The sequence below is a fragment of the Falco biarmicus genome, chromosome 8, assembly GCF_023638135.1.
Source record: "Falco biarmicus isolate bFalBia1 chromosome 8, bFalBia1.pri, whole genome shotgun sequence".
Taxonomy (NCBI): Eukaryota; Metazoa; Chordata; class Aves; order Falconiformes; family Falconidae; genus Falco; species Falco biarmicus.
The window spans coordinates 22,483,155-22,499,649 of NC_079295.1; the positions used below are offsets into that span (position 1 = coordinate 22,483,155).

Genomic DNA, 16,495 nt, shown 5'->3' on the forward strand with positions numbered 1-16,495 from the left:
GTACTGGTTTTAGTATGTGCAGGCTTATGGAGGGATCATGATGAAAGAAATGGAACATGGCAGTAATGAAGCACTTGCATGGGTAGAATTTGACCCTGTTCTGCCACTGAATCAAGCTGTTGACAGCTCTTATCTTTATTTCCCACATGTTGTGAAGTTCTCTGTGTCTACTTAACTACAGTTGTGGCCCTCTTATAAATGACATAGTTGCTCAATATAAATTGTGTAAGAGAGAAATAGAAATATGCTTTTGTGAAGCACAGTTCTTTTAAACTCTATGGGCTTATTTTTTATTTTTAGATGGAATTTATATATTTAAAACAGTATGTAAAAAACATCTACAGATTTTGGGAATTTTTTAAAATAATGTATTTGCTGAAGGCCAGCACATAAGTCATAAAATCCAGGCTGATTACTTTAATGGTAAAAGCTTTTAATTATTGCTAATGATTACAAAGGAATAGGCATTTGCTATTTTATTTTTTAATATTTACTATTATCCTTATCCTTTCTGTCATCGTTTAATAGGCCAAGAAGAAAGATTAAACTGAGCTGCATGCATTTGGTTGCCAGTGTCTCTACAAAGCAATGATATTGCTGGTCTCTGCCTACTTAGTTCGCATATTAAATACTGCTAACTTCATGTTGATGGAAGGTCATTGATTCTGGGATTGCACCATTTCTAGCTTTACATAAAATGAAGAATGCTAATATTCTAATATTGCCTTGGCACTTATTTTACTTTAAAATGCATTTTAGGTTGATATTAAAGATGGTAATGTTGCAAGCTGTCTTGGAAACAAAGCAAGGAATCTGTATATTAAAATATTGTATAAATATGGTATTTTTGCATATTTAATATATCAATCCATGAATCTTATATGGATTATAATTTGTCATGTAAACCTGTTTTAAGAACTGAAGAAGTTATATTAATGTCTATCTGATGAAGTTACACAGATTTTTAGATCTAGATAGCTGAGAAAATTTGCTCTATTGTCCATTATACAAATGATAATCAGACTATATAGATTTGCATAGGTGTTAAAGGAAGCAATCGGCAAAAAAATTTCTTTAGAGTATAATTGGTTTAAATGAGACTATCAACCTTGTAAAGTACAGTATAGCCTAGAGAATTCACATATCTGCATTCCAGTGGGATTTGGTAGTGTTGTATTGTGTATGATTACAAAGGGAATTATGAGTCCAGGTTCTTGTATGCATTAAACCAATTTCACATGAATATAGCTGCTCTTTACAAATGCTTTATAGACGAGCACTGGTGTGTCACATTCTTAGGAGAAAAAAAAAAAAAGAATAAGTCCAAGAATTTCACAGGCAGAGCTAGCTATATATCTTCAGGCAATTATTTGCTAAAATGTGATTTTTGTGCTGAGATAAACAGTATCTAAGTTTATGTCAAATTTGAGAAATAGCTCCAGCTGCCAGAGGGAAGTATGGAGATAATTTTTGAGATATGCAATGATGGTTTTTTTTGTCAAAATTTTTGCTGCAAAATTTATATAAATGTATTAAGCAGCCAGTGAAGAAAACAAAACCAAACCAAACCAAACCAAACCAAACCCCCCCTCTTTGATCTATTTTAAAAGAGGAAATGGGTTACTGTTATTTTCTGTGCAGCAGCAGCCCAGTTCGCTATCAAATGGTAACGTGTGCCTATGGAGGGAAGAGGCTAGAATTGTTCTCCAAAGGCAAAAGCACTAGAAATAGGGGAATTGGTGTTCAGGATGTTCTCTCCCCTACTGCCTAGCAGATGAGAAATGGAAGTTGCTGACTCACGCTCCACAGCTCTCCAATGCATTTTCTCATATTATCTGACTAGATGCCCTTTGTTAATAAGATTTAAGCCTAGGCTACAAGTTTACCTAGAAAGGAGTATGTCTATTCCTTTAGAGATAAAACAAGAAAAGAAAGTACTGCAGTTTTATTTAATAATAAAAATCAGTAATGGCTGCTGTGATGCTGTACTTTGCTTGTGGATCGTGCCCAATAGGCATTAGAACCCATCTCAGGCATGCTGGAGAGCCCTCAGACTTTTGTCCTGCTGGTTCCCTTTCCCAGAGATTTGAAAAAGCTGCTCAGAGCAGTTGTGTGAATGTATTTGTCCTCTAGGCCAGCAGTGAGTGGTCCTGCCTTATTTACTTCTTCCTCCTCAGAATTTGCTTGCACATGCATTATGATTGCACAGTGCTGAAACTTTTAATGTTACAACAATTACAATAACTGATTACCTCACTCCTAGTGAGGGAATGAACTTACAGGTAAGTGGGTGCAAAACATCACAGGTAACATTCAACTGTGCTTACTTAGCACTGGAGAACTTTTGGGTAGGAGAGGGAAAGCATATCACAATGCCATTTTCTTGATCAGAAACAACTCTGAATTACATTATATGTTTTCACAGTTGAACACCCTTTCCTTATTGCTGTAAGAGATAATATAATTTATGGAATTTCTTTGAACCCTGAGGAGAAGACGAATGATGCTATGGTTCCAATAGCAGGAGTTCAGAATGGTGTTGATGTTGACTTTGATGACTCTGAACAGATGATTTATTGGATTGAAAATCCGGTAAGTTAGTATTTGTGTTCAAAATGTGCACTAAAATAAGACAATTTATTTTAAAATAATGGTTTTGACACAAATATATTATCATTGCAGGTAAGAATTTTGATAAATAGAATGGAATGGAATGAAAGTTTTTTGTGGTTTGTGTTTTTTTTGGGGGGTTCTGCCCCCCCCCAAAGATAAGATAAAGAAGCTTCATCTCTTTTGTGAATTAGTTTTAATCTTTGTCAGCTGAAATATTTGATTAATGCTATTTCTGGAGTCGGAGTATGAACAATAAATATTGGAAAGCATTGACAGAGCCATACTCTCAGCCCCACTTTGCTATAGTTGACTTTTTCCTCTCTTGATTTAGAACTTAATTCTGCAAATACAGCCAGGACACTTCTCCATGGGAGCAGTACATTGGACACAGTGACACTAAACATTAGAATGAAAATACATAAATCTAGTCTGAGCACTTAATGAAGTAATGTAGTAGAGAGGCATCTTTTTCTTTAAATAGAAGAAAATGGTTGCAAAGTCACAAAAATTTCCAGGTAGCGCATATGAGACTTAGAGATCTAAAAAATAGTTTGAACTATTTTTGAATAGTTGATTATAATTGTTTGACTAACCATCTTTAATGCTTGTCCTGAAATAGGAAACAATATGTGTTCCCTAAGATGAATTTGCCACAAAGAATTCCCAATCTTTACAGAATGGACACTTAAAAAAAAAAAAAAAAATCAGTGTCAGTCTAGGAGATGGATGTGGTAGGAAACTGCTGATACAGCAATATGTATTCACTCTTGGAAACTCAAAAGCAGTTCTTATTTGAAGAAGAGCAGTGCTTAGGTGTCCTGGAGAAGTATTGTGGTAGATAAGGAGATTTCCGTAGTTATGTTTTACAGAAACGGTTCACACTAACTTGTCACCTTTCATCCACACAAGATTGATTTTTTTTTTTTTCCTGCCAACCAGTTTGCCTTATATTTTGCAGTTCTGAAGTAAAACTAAGTTTAAAAACCACGTGTTTTAAAGCCTTTTCTATGTTGCTCATAAAGGAATTAAAATAATTATTTATTCTTTTAAAATTAGAAAGTTTTGTTCCTGGGAAGTATTTAAATAGACCTATTTAAGCAAACCTTTGTGCAAGGAACTAGATAAATATTCAGGAATCTATTTGGTCCTCTGTGCAGTCTGAAAAAAATGTTGACAGATCTCAGCCAGCAGATACAGTTGGCATTTACGAGAGGTTGAACAGTCCTGTAGGAGATCATGGGCTGATATATCCATTAACAGACCTGGCAAATGTCAGGTGCCTGTGCAGGCTGAGTCTGGGTAAGTGCTGTATTTTAGTTAGTTCTTGAGCTCCAGCCTGACAAATGTGTGCTATGGGCTGTGCCCCCTATCTGTACCCCTGACCTGCAGGCCTTGGGCTGCTGTTGCTCCCAAACACAGCTGAGACACCTGTGTCAGTCATGGCTCGCTCTTTGAAAAAAAGATATTTCTCTAGTTTCTAATGATAGAACATACTTGCCTACTTTCTTCATTGTAGTGCTTGTCCATTACTGCTCTTCCTTAACACCCTGTTTTGCCTCCATCCGTTGCATGTTTGGGTTTCCTGGGGTTTGTCTACACTTGCGTGGTCCATAGTAATTTCACTGCCAGTGTTGGCAACAGGTGGAGCTGTAGGTAGAGCTCAAGTTGAACATTCATCAACCTGTGCATCTTGTCTGAAGCAAACTCAGGAAACTCAGGTAAATGTCAGAGTCCTCCCTACTCTACTTGAAAAACGCTTCTGAAGTATTTTTATCTTCAGCTGTCATGACTGTAGGTTATTGATTATAAATGTAAATGATAGGTAGGAGAATTCATAACTGTACCTAAAGTACCTATTATACTAGACGCTGTTGTAAATATTCAATGTCCATAAGCATCTCCAAGTAGGGTTTATACAGCATCAGAAGTTATCCTACTTTTTTCTGTAGGCCTAGGGATTCAAGGACAGGTTAATTTGCACATAACACTACATTGTTAGGATTCAGCAAACAGCACTCTACCGATGTCTAAGAAATTATTCTACCTTTTTAAGCCAGCAGTGAATTTGGCCTGGAGTTCCTGATCAGATTTTTGCCATCTAATACTTTGTTTCCTTTCTGAATACAATTTTCAATTATGTGCTGAGATATTTAGACATTATACTGATACCATGTTAATGAAGCAATTAAGAATATGAATAGACCAAATGATCGCTGGGTGCTTGTGCTAAAGTTTCTGCTCTAAGATGGCAATGCAACTTGTTCCCCATTCTTTACTGGTCTGCTCTCCCTCTGCCTCTGCCTCCTCCCTTTCTGAACTGGGCTAGTGTTAGCTGCACAGCTTCTGTCTTGAAGTGATGCAAAGTTCAGGCTCTAACAGTGTGTTGTATGTTCTGTCCCTCTGAGTTGGCAGAGCCCTTCTGTTTTTCCAGCAAAGTGTCAGACCTACTACGTGTATTGCCTCAATGAAGAACTGGGATGATGAGTCCCAGTGCTACCCTGTCTGGGAACCTGCACCGTGGAGTGAGATCTTCCCTAGGGTGCATCAGTGGTGGAGGAAGTAATTAATGAGGAAAGCGAAACAGATTTCAGCAATCACTTACAGCTCCCCTAACCTTACTGATCTCTTCTCCAAAAGGCTTAATAATTTGCAATAGCTGCTGGTATTTCAATTCTGCATTAATACAACTTGTGAAAGATTCACGTGATAATATGTAGGACTTCTGCAGAACTCCTATAAAACTGACAACCTGAAGAAACCTCAGGAAAGCAGCTATAGTAACCACTTCAGACCTCTGTCTGTCTTGTCTCTCTGTTTGGTGCTTGTTTATATCGTGCTTTAGCATTGCACATGGTAGCTAATACCATGGAATCTGCAAGTCAGAAGTTATCATTTCAAGGGTTACCCTTATGAAGAAACCTGTAAAGATAATCTCATTCTTAATTCTTGCTATTAGAGCATATTAAAAAATTGATTCTTAAATATTTAGGCATGGGGAGAACAGTATTTTCCTTTACTAGATTTCAGTTATATTCAAGATGGTTAACTAAAGTATCCTTATAAAATCTTTTGATGATGAAATACAAATTACAGAAGTGTGACTGTATAGCTTAAATATGGACTGTTAAACCTTATAAAATACAGTAATTTTATTTCTGTTGATCAGGTTTTGGTTGGTGGACAGTAATGCCTCTTCACACTGGATAATTATGATTTGCAATAATATTTTTACTATGTTTATGCATTGAGCATATACAAACACATTTCTCTCTACTGGATTTTCATTTTACTAAGAAAAGATTGTAATATAAAGTAAGTGCTCATGTAGTTGGAATAAAAAAGTGTTTTCTGATCTTGACAATTTTTCACTTCTGTTATCTTTTTTCCCCAAGGGTGAAATTCACCGAGTGAGGTCAGATGGAGGCAACAGGACAGTTTTTGCTCCAGCAGCTGTTATCGGTGCTCCTTTTGGTCTGGCATTGGACTGGATATCTGCAAACCTGTATTACAGTAACCCAGGGACACAGTCAATTGAGGTAATTATTTGAGAGGGACAATTGGAAAGTAAAAGCCTACATTTTTCACTGCTATGCACACAGTTTAGTAATTAGTATTTTTTTTAAGTTAAAAACTGAAATTAGATTTATTTTAAAATGCAAAGAGTCTGTAGAAAAATACTGTACAAACTTTAAGAGATAAACCTAAATTTGAGCATAGTCAAAATGACTGAAAACAGAATGTTCTGGGAACTTGATTTGTGCATAGATCTTCCCCCTGCGCACCCCTACTTCCTCCCCTCCCCCAAGTCATTAGGCTTCTGGTGTTTATGAACACCAACTTCACTGATCACTAGAGTTATTACTATTATTACTATTCTCACTTCAAATCAATGGTCCCAATGCAGTGCTTCTGATGGTAGAGGAATGTTGCCATCAAGTGCAGTAAGATCCACTCCCAAATGCTTTGATATCATATTATGTAGCTTTCTGGAGACGAGCAGTCTGATGGAATGTGAAGAAAAATTGCCATTTAGTGTGGCAAAATAAGAGGATAAGCGATATATAATACAGTAATGACTGAATAAGCCCAGTCATTAATGTCCTTGTCCCAGAATATTAATACATACTATTAAATTAAAAAGAGGCTAATTAAAACAAATGAATTTGAATACTTTCTAAATCATCATTTTATCAACTCATTTGGCTTGTAATACTTTCAAGATATTATGGAAGCTGAAAGATTAACTATTTTTATACTTAGGTTGCTTACTTGTTAACAGGCAGGTTCTAAGCTGCAAGTAGCTCATTCAAGGAGTGGTTGTTAAGAGAAGGGAGATGGTTAGAGCACAGAACGATGTGCTTTTTCTTCATAGTATTTGAGTCTTCTGCAATTTCAACTACCTGTGGATTTAAGCTTCTTTCCTTTAACTTGAAAATCTATTTTAAGTTCTCTCTCATGTGCTCTGATAAATTCAATGTTTGCATAGGTCCTGAAGCTGCATGGTGACGTAATGTACAGGAAAACACTGATTACCAATGATGGCACCTCTCTGGGAGCTGGCACACCAATTGGTTTGACAGTTGATCCAGCAAGAGGGTAAATTTCCAAAATCGCTCTTGTCTTTGCATGAGTATATTCTCCACGTTTTTCTTCAATTTTTACCGTCTTCAGCTTCCATCCTGCATTTGACATAGTGGTGGTTTTTTTTTTTTTCATATTTGTGCAGAATTTATTTACTGTTTTTAAACCCTAGAAAATATTTGCATAACGTCATAAATTGTTGCATAGATGTTAGTTCTCCTTAATTTACCATATACTTGTATGGTAATTTTTTTTTAATTAAAAAGGATCTCAGAATGTTATGATGGTGAAAAAAATCTCTGAAAAATGAGAACTCAGAGTAGAGAGAACTCTAAAGTCTTTCTTCATAATATCTTGTGATATCTGTCTTGAGGCCTAGCTATAGCAGAAGAGTGGGAAGAGTGTCACATGTTAAATTGCATAGCACTAAATATGATTTTACTGCTTTCTCCCAAAAAGACATGTAATTTGCTTTTTTCCCGAGTACTCAAAATTGCAATATGATGCTTTTTTTTTGGTTTGTTTTTAAATCTGTGTTCCATAGGACCCTATCAGTAATGAGAGAGTTCTGCTAGTGACTTGGCAGGCTTTCATATGAATTGATGTCTAACTTTTTGTTGCTGGTTGGGAGTCTGGCAGCCATGTGCCCTAGGTGTTCTTCAGCAGCTGAGGCCGGGACAGTGCACATACTCCCTAGAGCCAGATAATGGAATTCTGTTTTGTATAGATTTTTTGAACTTGTATTTTAAATTCTAAATTGGAACCAAACTCACTGCTGAAACCTCGCAGCCATCTGTGAAACAGAATAATTATTCTCCTGCTTTCTTCTTGGAGTCCTAATACTACTGAGTTTACCTGCTGATGGTATTGTGGGGTGATACAGGGGAGGTTATGGGTTTCTAAAAATTATTTAATAGGCGTTGTTCTCTTTTTCAAGAGGAAAGCATTTTAATCTTTTTTTTCAAACAACATCTCTTTTTCATTGTGGCCTGGTTCACAGTGATCTCTGTTCAGCATATGCTGAAGTACTTGGCTGATGAAGGAGGTAGACTTAAGTATATGCTCAAGTACGCTGGTCCATTGATCTCTGCTACGAGCTTTGCTAACAGATGTGATAATGTGTGTTACAGGAAGCTGTACTGGACAGACCAGGGAACTGACAGTGGAGTCCCAGCAAAGATTGCCAGTGCAAACATGGATGGATCAGGCATACAAACCCTCTTCACTGGCAACCTTGACCATGTAGAGTTCATTACCATTGACATTAAGGAACAAAGGTTGTACTGGGCTGTCACAAGCACAGGAGTGGTAGGAGACTTTTTTTTAATAATTGTTTTTTTACCTGTTCACCTATCTTTGCATCTGTGACTCTCATGAGTTATTCAGTTACTTTAGTTTATTCATGTAACTAGGAGTTGTAGGACTGAGGAAAATCTGAATAAAAGTTGTTACTAATTGCCATTTAAAATGTATGACAAATTTGAATGAAAAACCAGAAATCATTATTGGTATCCTGCTGACTTTTCTTCCTGTCTTGTACGTAAAGATCTCATGCATGAAGAGATTTTAGTAGCATAAGTTGGATTTTAATTTTGTGTTGTAACATTGAAATTTTATTATAAGAAATGTAATATTAGGCTTTAAACTGATTTCTTAGATTGAGAAAGGCAATGTGGATGGTACAAATCGTGTGACTCTGGTGGTTCATCTTTCTCATCCATGGGGAATTGCTGTGTATGATACCTTTCTGTACTATACTGATCGAGATTATGAAGTTATTGAACGAGTTGACAAGTCCACTGGAGCAAACAAAGTAGTACTGAGAGATAATGTCCCAAGACTGAAGTGCCTACGTGTGTATTACAGAGACAGTGAGTATTTGCTAAAGACTTATTTCAGGATACCCAACTTGTGAAAACTTGAACTTCCCTCAGAGACAGAATGCATGTTTTTTCAGAGGAAATGGTTTGATTAAATTTTTAGGAAAAGTGTCAGAAGCATTTTATCTGGTTTTTGTAGAGATGTTCCGCCATCCACTTAAGGCATCTATTGGTAGGCGTACTTTTACTAAAATATTATCAATGTAATATTGACTAAAAAATGAAGTTTGTTACTTTGGCTTCAAATTTATACATCACTTCTTGGTCTGATTCTTAGTCCCATTGATCTTGGATGACAAGAAACCGGCAAATCCATTGCTAACGCTTATGTGCTAAAATATACAGTGATTAAGATCTTTATTTTTGTCAGCAGATTGTTAGTATCATGCAAGTACATGAATTTGGTGATGTATCCATGGGTGTTTGTGATGATACAGTTCAGATTTTTATGTCTTTCCATGTGTGTCTTTCACAGATTCTGCTGGTTCCTCGAATGGCTGCAATAACAATATTGGAGTTTGCCAGCAGCTTTGCCTGCCTGTACCTGGTGGATTATTCTCCTGTGCCTGTGCTACTGGCTTTCAGCTAAATCCTGATAACAGAACCTGTTCCCCGTACAGTTCATTTGTAATTGTTTCTATGCTTTCTGCAATTAAAGGATTTAGTTTAGAGACATCTGATCACTCTGAAGCCATGGTACCACTGGCAGGAAGAGGTATGTGAATATCATAATAGGAAAAAGTCTTAGATGCCTAATAATTTGTTGGCATTTCTTGCTGGCATAGCACATGTTTTAAATAAGTTAGTTTATGTAAAAGATAATTAATTATTACTTTTCAAAATATTTCAGGGCGAAATGCACTTCATGTGGACGTTCACATGCCTTCTGGTTTCATTTACTGGTGTGACTTCAGTAGCACAATTTCTTCTCAGAATGCAATACGTAAAATTAAACCTGATGGTTCTTATTTTAGAAATGTTGTTACAAATGGAATAGGACGAAATGGGATCCGTGGCATTGCAATTGACTGGGTAGCAGGTAAGCATAGCTGAATTTAGGAGAATGTTATTGTTTACAGATTGTAAAATTTTTAGACTAATGTAAATGGATCCTAATGTAACTATTTTGAATGGAAGTCCTGTGATTCTGACTTGTGTGCCTATGGACTGATTTTAGAAGAGGTAGTAATGAATGGCTCTTATGTTCATATATATGTGTAAAAATGAAAGTTTATCAGGGCAGAGTATAGAACCTTTTCTCTTGTGATGCTTTCATATTTGTCTTAGGTCTCTCTTGTCCATGCATTCATCAGTAGCTGTTATCCAGTGTACTACTATGCTTTACAACCACAGTAAAAAACATGTATCAGAGAAAAGTGCACACAAGTTGTCTGCTGACATTGTTAATAAGAGTGAAGGACCTTTCATCTACCCTCAGATTGCTGTGTACAAATCCTATAAATTATAATGAAAAGTAAAAAAGCAAAAGGCGTACTTTGTCTTTGAACTTTAATTTCCCTACTTGCACTTCCTGTTCCTATTTAAACATGTTAGAGATCAATTCAAATATTAATGCTTCAGAAAGTGTTCATCAACTCTAACTAGCTGACTATTGCCATTAATACCTTTATTTTATACATATACATACTATATTTATGTTTTGCAATAGTTCTGTTGATTGTTAGGCTTGTTGGGAGGACTTTTAGAATAATCATCTGCTGTATACACTTAATTTAGTTACTGTTTACAGATCTGTGACATAACATGGATTTCATAGTTGTGTGTTGTAAAACATGAAGAGTAAGATTATGCAAGGGCAAGCCAATAAAAAAGTGTATACCTAAAGAACAACTGTAGTTAACGGGCTTTTGATCTTATACCAGTGACTTTCCCCATGGTAATCAATGAGGATTTAGAAATCAATTGACTATTGTCAGTTTGGGTGTCTTCTTTCTAATTCCTCAAAATGTAGGCAAGTACCATATGCTTCCAACTACTAAGATGTTTATGGATATTAATTTTATGGTTTAGTAGTTTATCAGCTTATGTTTCTCAGGTGTTGATGTATGTATGATAATATATATTAACTTTCTGTTTTGTTTTTCTGCTTTTTTTAAATTATTATTCTTTAAATACAGGAAATCTGTATTTTACAAATGCATTCCTGACAGAGACTTTTATAGAAGTTTTGCGTTTAAACACAACTTATCGCCGTGTTCTGCTTAAAACTACCATAGATATGCCAAGGCACATAGTAGTCGACCCAAAAAACAGGTACCTGTTCTGGGCAGATTATGGGCAAAATCCCAAGATCGAACGTGCACTTCTTGACTGCACCAACAGAACAGTTCTTGTGTCTGAGGGCATTGTCACACCTCGTGGGCTGGCCATAGATCACAGCAATGGATACATTTACTGGGTGGATGATTCCTTAGATATGATTGCAAGAATTCAGCCTGATGGTGGTGATGTTGAAATTGTGCGTTATGGCAGTCGCTATCCAACTCCATATGGTATCACTGTCTTTGGAAATTCTATCATCTGGGTGGATCGGAACCTGAAAAAAGTCTTCCAGGCCAGCAAGGAGCCAGGGAATACTGATCAGCCAACAGTAATACGAGACAACATTAATTGGCTAAGGGATGTTACCATTTACAACAGTCATTTCCAGTCACGTTCACCCCTTGATGTCAACAACAATCCTTGTTTGGACAACAACGGAGGCTGTTCTCATCTGTGTTTTGCCCTGCCTGACATGCAGATGCCCAAATGTGGTTGTGCCTTTGGAACACTAGGCAGTGATGGCAAGAGTTGTTCCATTTCAACTGATGATTACCTGATTTTTGCTCTTGAGAATGCCCTCAGAAGTATCCACCTAGATCCTGAAAATCACAGTCCTCCCTTCCGCACAGTCAATGTGTTAAGAACTGCAGTGGCCCTGGATTTTGACAGCATAAACAACAGAATATATTTTACGCAAAGTTATCCTTCAGGGACAGGAAGAATAAGTTATGTTAGTATTTACTCAGGAATTGGCTCTCCAACAGTAGTTGCATCTGGTAAGTGCACTGAAATGTTATACAAAGTAATTGGATATTGAAGAAAAAATGAACTGCAGCACTTGGCACTAGCTCAACAGGTATTTTTATGCTAATGGTAAAGGTAGAATATTTAGTTAAGATATCTGGCAAAATGCTCCTTTGGACTCTTGATCACAATGAAATGGAAATATAAATCTGGTTAAATATTGTTATATGTAATAGAATTATATTTAGTAAATAAATATTATGGAGTGAGGAATGATTCCTGCTACTTGGAGAATAGCAAACAGAACTTAGGCCTATGTAAGGAAAAAGTCTTTGTAACCCTACAGCATACATAGGACTGCCGTGAGTCCTAAGTATTTTAAATGGATGAATTTGCATTGATACCAGTGGCATTTCAAAGACATCTTTGCTGTTGCCATGTTACAATAAATGAAGAGTATTGCAATATCTCAGGAGACCATACTGAACTTGTGTATGTTTGCTTGCATGTGTCTAAGACCTGGGGACTCCAGATGGCATAGCCTTTGACTGGATCAACAACAGAGTTTACTACAGTGACTACCTCAATCAGACTATCAGCTCAATGGCTGTGGATGGATCTAACCGTACAGTGATTGCCCGGGTTCCACGACCCAGAGCCGTTGTATTAGATCCCTGCAGAGGGTATGTGTTGTACTTTGTATACTTTATTTTGACTGCAGATGAAACTACAATTTAGACTTTGATAAAGACTGCCAGATACTTCCTGTTCTGAGCCCTAAGTTCCAGCTGCGTGTAACCATCCTAGATCTTACTTTTTAGGTTTGAGTTTTCTGAGCTGATCTCAGCCTCAGAGAACTGAATTTTCTTCTGAGATTTTTAGAACATTTATGAATGTGTAGTGCATGAGGCTCTGCTTAGTGAGGGTGGGAACCAGGTACTGGGTGTGAATGAGAGTGATGGTCAAAGAGGTGTTTGTCTAGCAACTAACCATCTTCCATTTGGTATGTAAGGCAGAAAATCAAAGGGTTAATTTTGAAAGCAAGGTTTCTTCAGGAATATCATATTGTGATAATCAGGTGACACTGCCAAGAGATCTCTCTATTTAAAGTATCATATAATCTTTCCCTTTTTCTGTTATATTTCCTGAGTGCCTCAGAAGAATTCTTGTTTCAGTATCAAAACATTCCCTGAGAGTCGGGAGGCATTGCTGTATTATACTGTATTTCTAATTTCATTACTAATTATACCGTATTTCAAATGAAGGAAGAGAAGAAAGAGATTAAATGACTTTACTGGATTCTCACAGGAGCTGGAGAAAACATTTCTGAAGTTCACTCCACTGAATCCCAGTGATCCCTGCTAGAAGATTCCCATGTCAATATGGGCCAAAATAGAGGAAGAAGTTCTTTTCTCCTAGTTTTGCACTGCACATTTCAGTGGAAACACCCTGGAGCAGATAAAAGCTTTGTAAGCTTTATTTGCTGAAAATATAACCCTGCAATCATATTATTGACAGGTATATGTACTGGACTGACTGGAGTTCAAATGCAAAGATAGAACGAGCTACGCTTGGAGGAAACTTCAGAACACCTATTGTGAGCACCAATTTGGTATGGCCAAATGGGCTTACCCTGGACTATGAAGAACAGCAGCTATACTGGGCTGATGCAAATCTGTATGTTTTGGTAACACATTGGTTTACATTTGCTTTATTTTTTAATAGATGTAGTATTTAATTTTCCTCATCTTTTTTAAACTGTTTTTCAGCATTTCAATGGAATTTGGTACTTGGTGTTATAGAATGTTAAGAGTTACTTATTAGCAATACAATGTGAGGTCTTGATAATGATGTTGAACTACTGTGTAATAAGAAGTTTTGTTATGCCACGGTGTAGACTTAGTCCACTGCTTTATGACATTTGTACCCACTGGCAGTTTGTTCATCTTATGTGCAACTCAGGACTTATATAATCATCTCCTCTAACAAATACAATCCCAGCGCACAATTTACATCATTCCTTGCTCATGGTTAATGCCTGTCATCTGTGGAATTAGGCATGATTTTCTTACTGTTGCCTACCAGGTACAACTCTACCCGGCATTTCTGCTGTCAGCAGAAATTTTTTAAAAAATAATTTAGTCTGTATCGATTCAAATTCACCTGTGGTCTGAGAGAAATCACTGCAGCAATCAGAACATTCTCCTCTGCTTCCTTCAGCTTAGCAGTTCTTTTGCAGGCTTCTCCTTTGCTATGACAAAAAGTTGTGTCTGTAATGTAGTAACTGTTATGGTCTGTGCCTCTATTGATTGTTCTGGGAGGAAGGCATTCCAATTTGGCTTCATCTGCATACAGGAGGGCAGGGCATCTGTAATAGGACCCTTTATTTTTTCAGGGGAATGCAGGGTGTTAGATAAGACATCCTCTTTTCTTTTTCAGACTCTAGATAATGGAGGTAGGGGAGCATATGCTTAAACAGTATGAAGTTTTCTTTATTCTGACTTTCATGGGGAGGGCCTTTACTCCTTCAGGGGGACAGATACCAGCATGAGGTGAAAATGAAGACCAGACATTCAAAAATAGCAGTGCACCTTAGCTCTGAATGCACCAAGGGAACACAAGGGTGAGCCATATATTCTCCATTTTTACTCTTGCTTAGTCTCCTCTTGTTTATGCTAGCCTCCCAAAGGTGCTACCCCTCTTTCTCTAAAATAGCATTTCTATTCTTTTATTCTAGACCCTCCTGTTGCCTTGTACATATTGTGATACCATTGGACACACATGCAAGTCTTGAGATAAATCTCAAATGGATAGAATCTATGTGCTAGTTGTACAGTCTTCCTTTCCCCTATCTTCACAGTTGCTGCATGCAACATAGTAAGAATCCCTCACCAGACAGCATGCTGACACTTGGGAACTATGTATAGGGCTCTCCCTAAAAAGTTTCCTGTGGCATGAAAGGGGGAAATTGCTTGAGCCTTTATTACAGGAGAGTTGCATTTGAACGTCTCTTCTTTTGTAGACATCTAACTTCATAGAAAAGTGCCTTCCTGCACTTTTCCCACAACTGTCCTTTCACTTTAAAGCTTTTGCCTTATAAAGTGGCTGCCTATTATTTTTTCCTGTAATAATTAATACAATTATTTTCTTTTCCTCCCTTCTTATATGAAATGCAGCTTTTTCCTTCCTACTAGTGATGACAAAGGAGGCAAGCTATTTGTCTTCCTGAGAAATTACATATCAGGTTTTTTTTTCTCATTGGCTGTTTCCATTCTTATTCAGCCCACACTGGTACTCTAGTAAATGCCTTAAATACAATTGGTAATAATTGAATGTTGTCTCTAGCAGAGACTTAAACATACAGTTGCTTTTAGGTTAGTTGAAATAGATTGAAGTGATTTTTTTACTCCTAATGCTAAGTTGTTGGAGTGTTTCTGTGAGAACTCTTTTGGTGGCTTGAACCAAAGGGTGGAGCTTCCGCTTGGAGTCTTCAGCAATGACATCTGGCCCTTCTGACTTCACAGACAAGAGGTATTGGCCACGCAGTTATGAACAGGGAGAGAAGCTGCTAGCAGGAAGAGCATCACTGGGTATGATGTCTTTAGTCCCACAGCTTCTTCATCCTTACCATCCATAGAGTCATTCTGGGAATCTTAATAGCTCCTTTTCAGAAGCTTGTGCATGAAGGGTGCCACAGCCTCTTAGATAATTATTCTGTTGCACTGACATTGATTAAACACTACTCCAATCCTTAGGCATTATGCCTTTATAGGTAAGTATACACCCTGTTCTACCTGTCTGCTAGAGATGAGTATTAAGAGCCGTGCCGTTGAATGATGCCATACTTGATGAAACAGAGACAACCTGAAGTATGTTTTCTGTCAGTAAGCGGTTGGCAGCCTTGCCATGTGAACATCACAGTGTGACTGAATAGCAAGATGATGGGAGCTGGAGGAAAGGAACAGATTTTATCCATGCTCGTTCTTATTCTGCTGTCTTCAACTTGCTGACAATACCTCATCGCGTTTTCAGTATTTGCTTATATATTAACATTTTTCTGTCAAGATTTTCTCTTCCTTTGAATAACCCCTTCTATTACTCATTAATCGTTCTCTTGTTATCCTAATTGCAAATAACTTTTGAACATCCTCCATTTTCTCTTTTCTCGTGCTTTACTCTTGTGTGGTCTGCCTACCTCAGACAGGAATCTGTGTGATAGAAGGAACCTCTAACATTCATCATCATCTTATAAACAATGCTTAGAAATAATGTCCTTGCATGAGTAGTGCATATTGAGTCTCCTGGCATCAGCATGTCTTCTGCTTCTCCATTGACTTTTGCTGAAGTGGTCTTTAAGGGTGGAAATGGCTGAAGAGGAGAAGCAGTGACACGGT

General features: G+C 37.2%; 1 protein-coding gene across 4 annotated transcripts in view; it reads left to right on the plus strand.

Annotated features, from left to right (window-relative positions):
• Window positions 1-16,495, plus strand: part of LRP2 (LDL receptor related protein 2) — a 128,028-nt gene that overhangs the window by 65,102 nt on the left and 46,431 nt on the right. For all 4 annotated transcript variants that reach the window (XM_056349576.1, XM_056349577.1, XM_056349578.1 and 1 more), the window contains exons 32-41: window positions 2,426-2,592; window positions 6,006-6,149; window positions 7,100-7,209; window positions 8,325-8,502; window positions 8,852-9,065; window positions 9,550-9,789; window positions 9,925-10,113; window positions 11,213-12,133; window positions 12,619-12,784; window positions 13,620-13,778. In XM_056349576.1, the coding sequence (XP_056205551.1) occupies window positions 2,426-2,592; window positions 6,006-6,149; window positions 7,100-7,209; window positions 8,325-8,502; window positions 8,852-9,065; window positions 9,550-9,789; window positions 9,925-10,113; window positions 11,213-12,133; window positions 12,619-12,784; window positions 13,620-13,778 (2,488 nt within the window). The remainder of the gene's footprint in view (window positions 1-2,425; window positions 2,593-6,005; window positions 6,150-7,099; window positions 7,210-8,324; window positions 8,503-8,851; window positions 9,066-9,549; window positions 9,790-9,924; window positions 10,114-11,212; window positions 12,134-12,618; window positions 12,785-13,619; window positions 13,779-16,495) is intronic.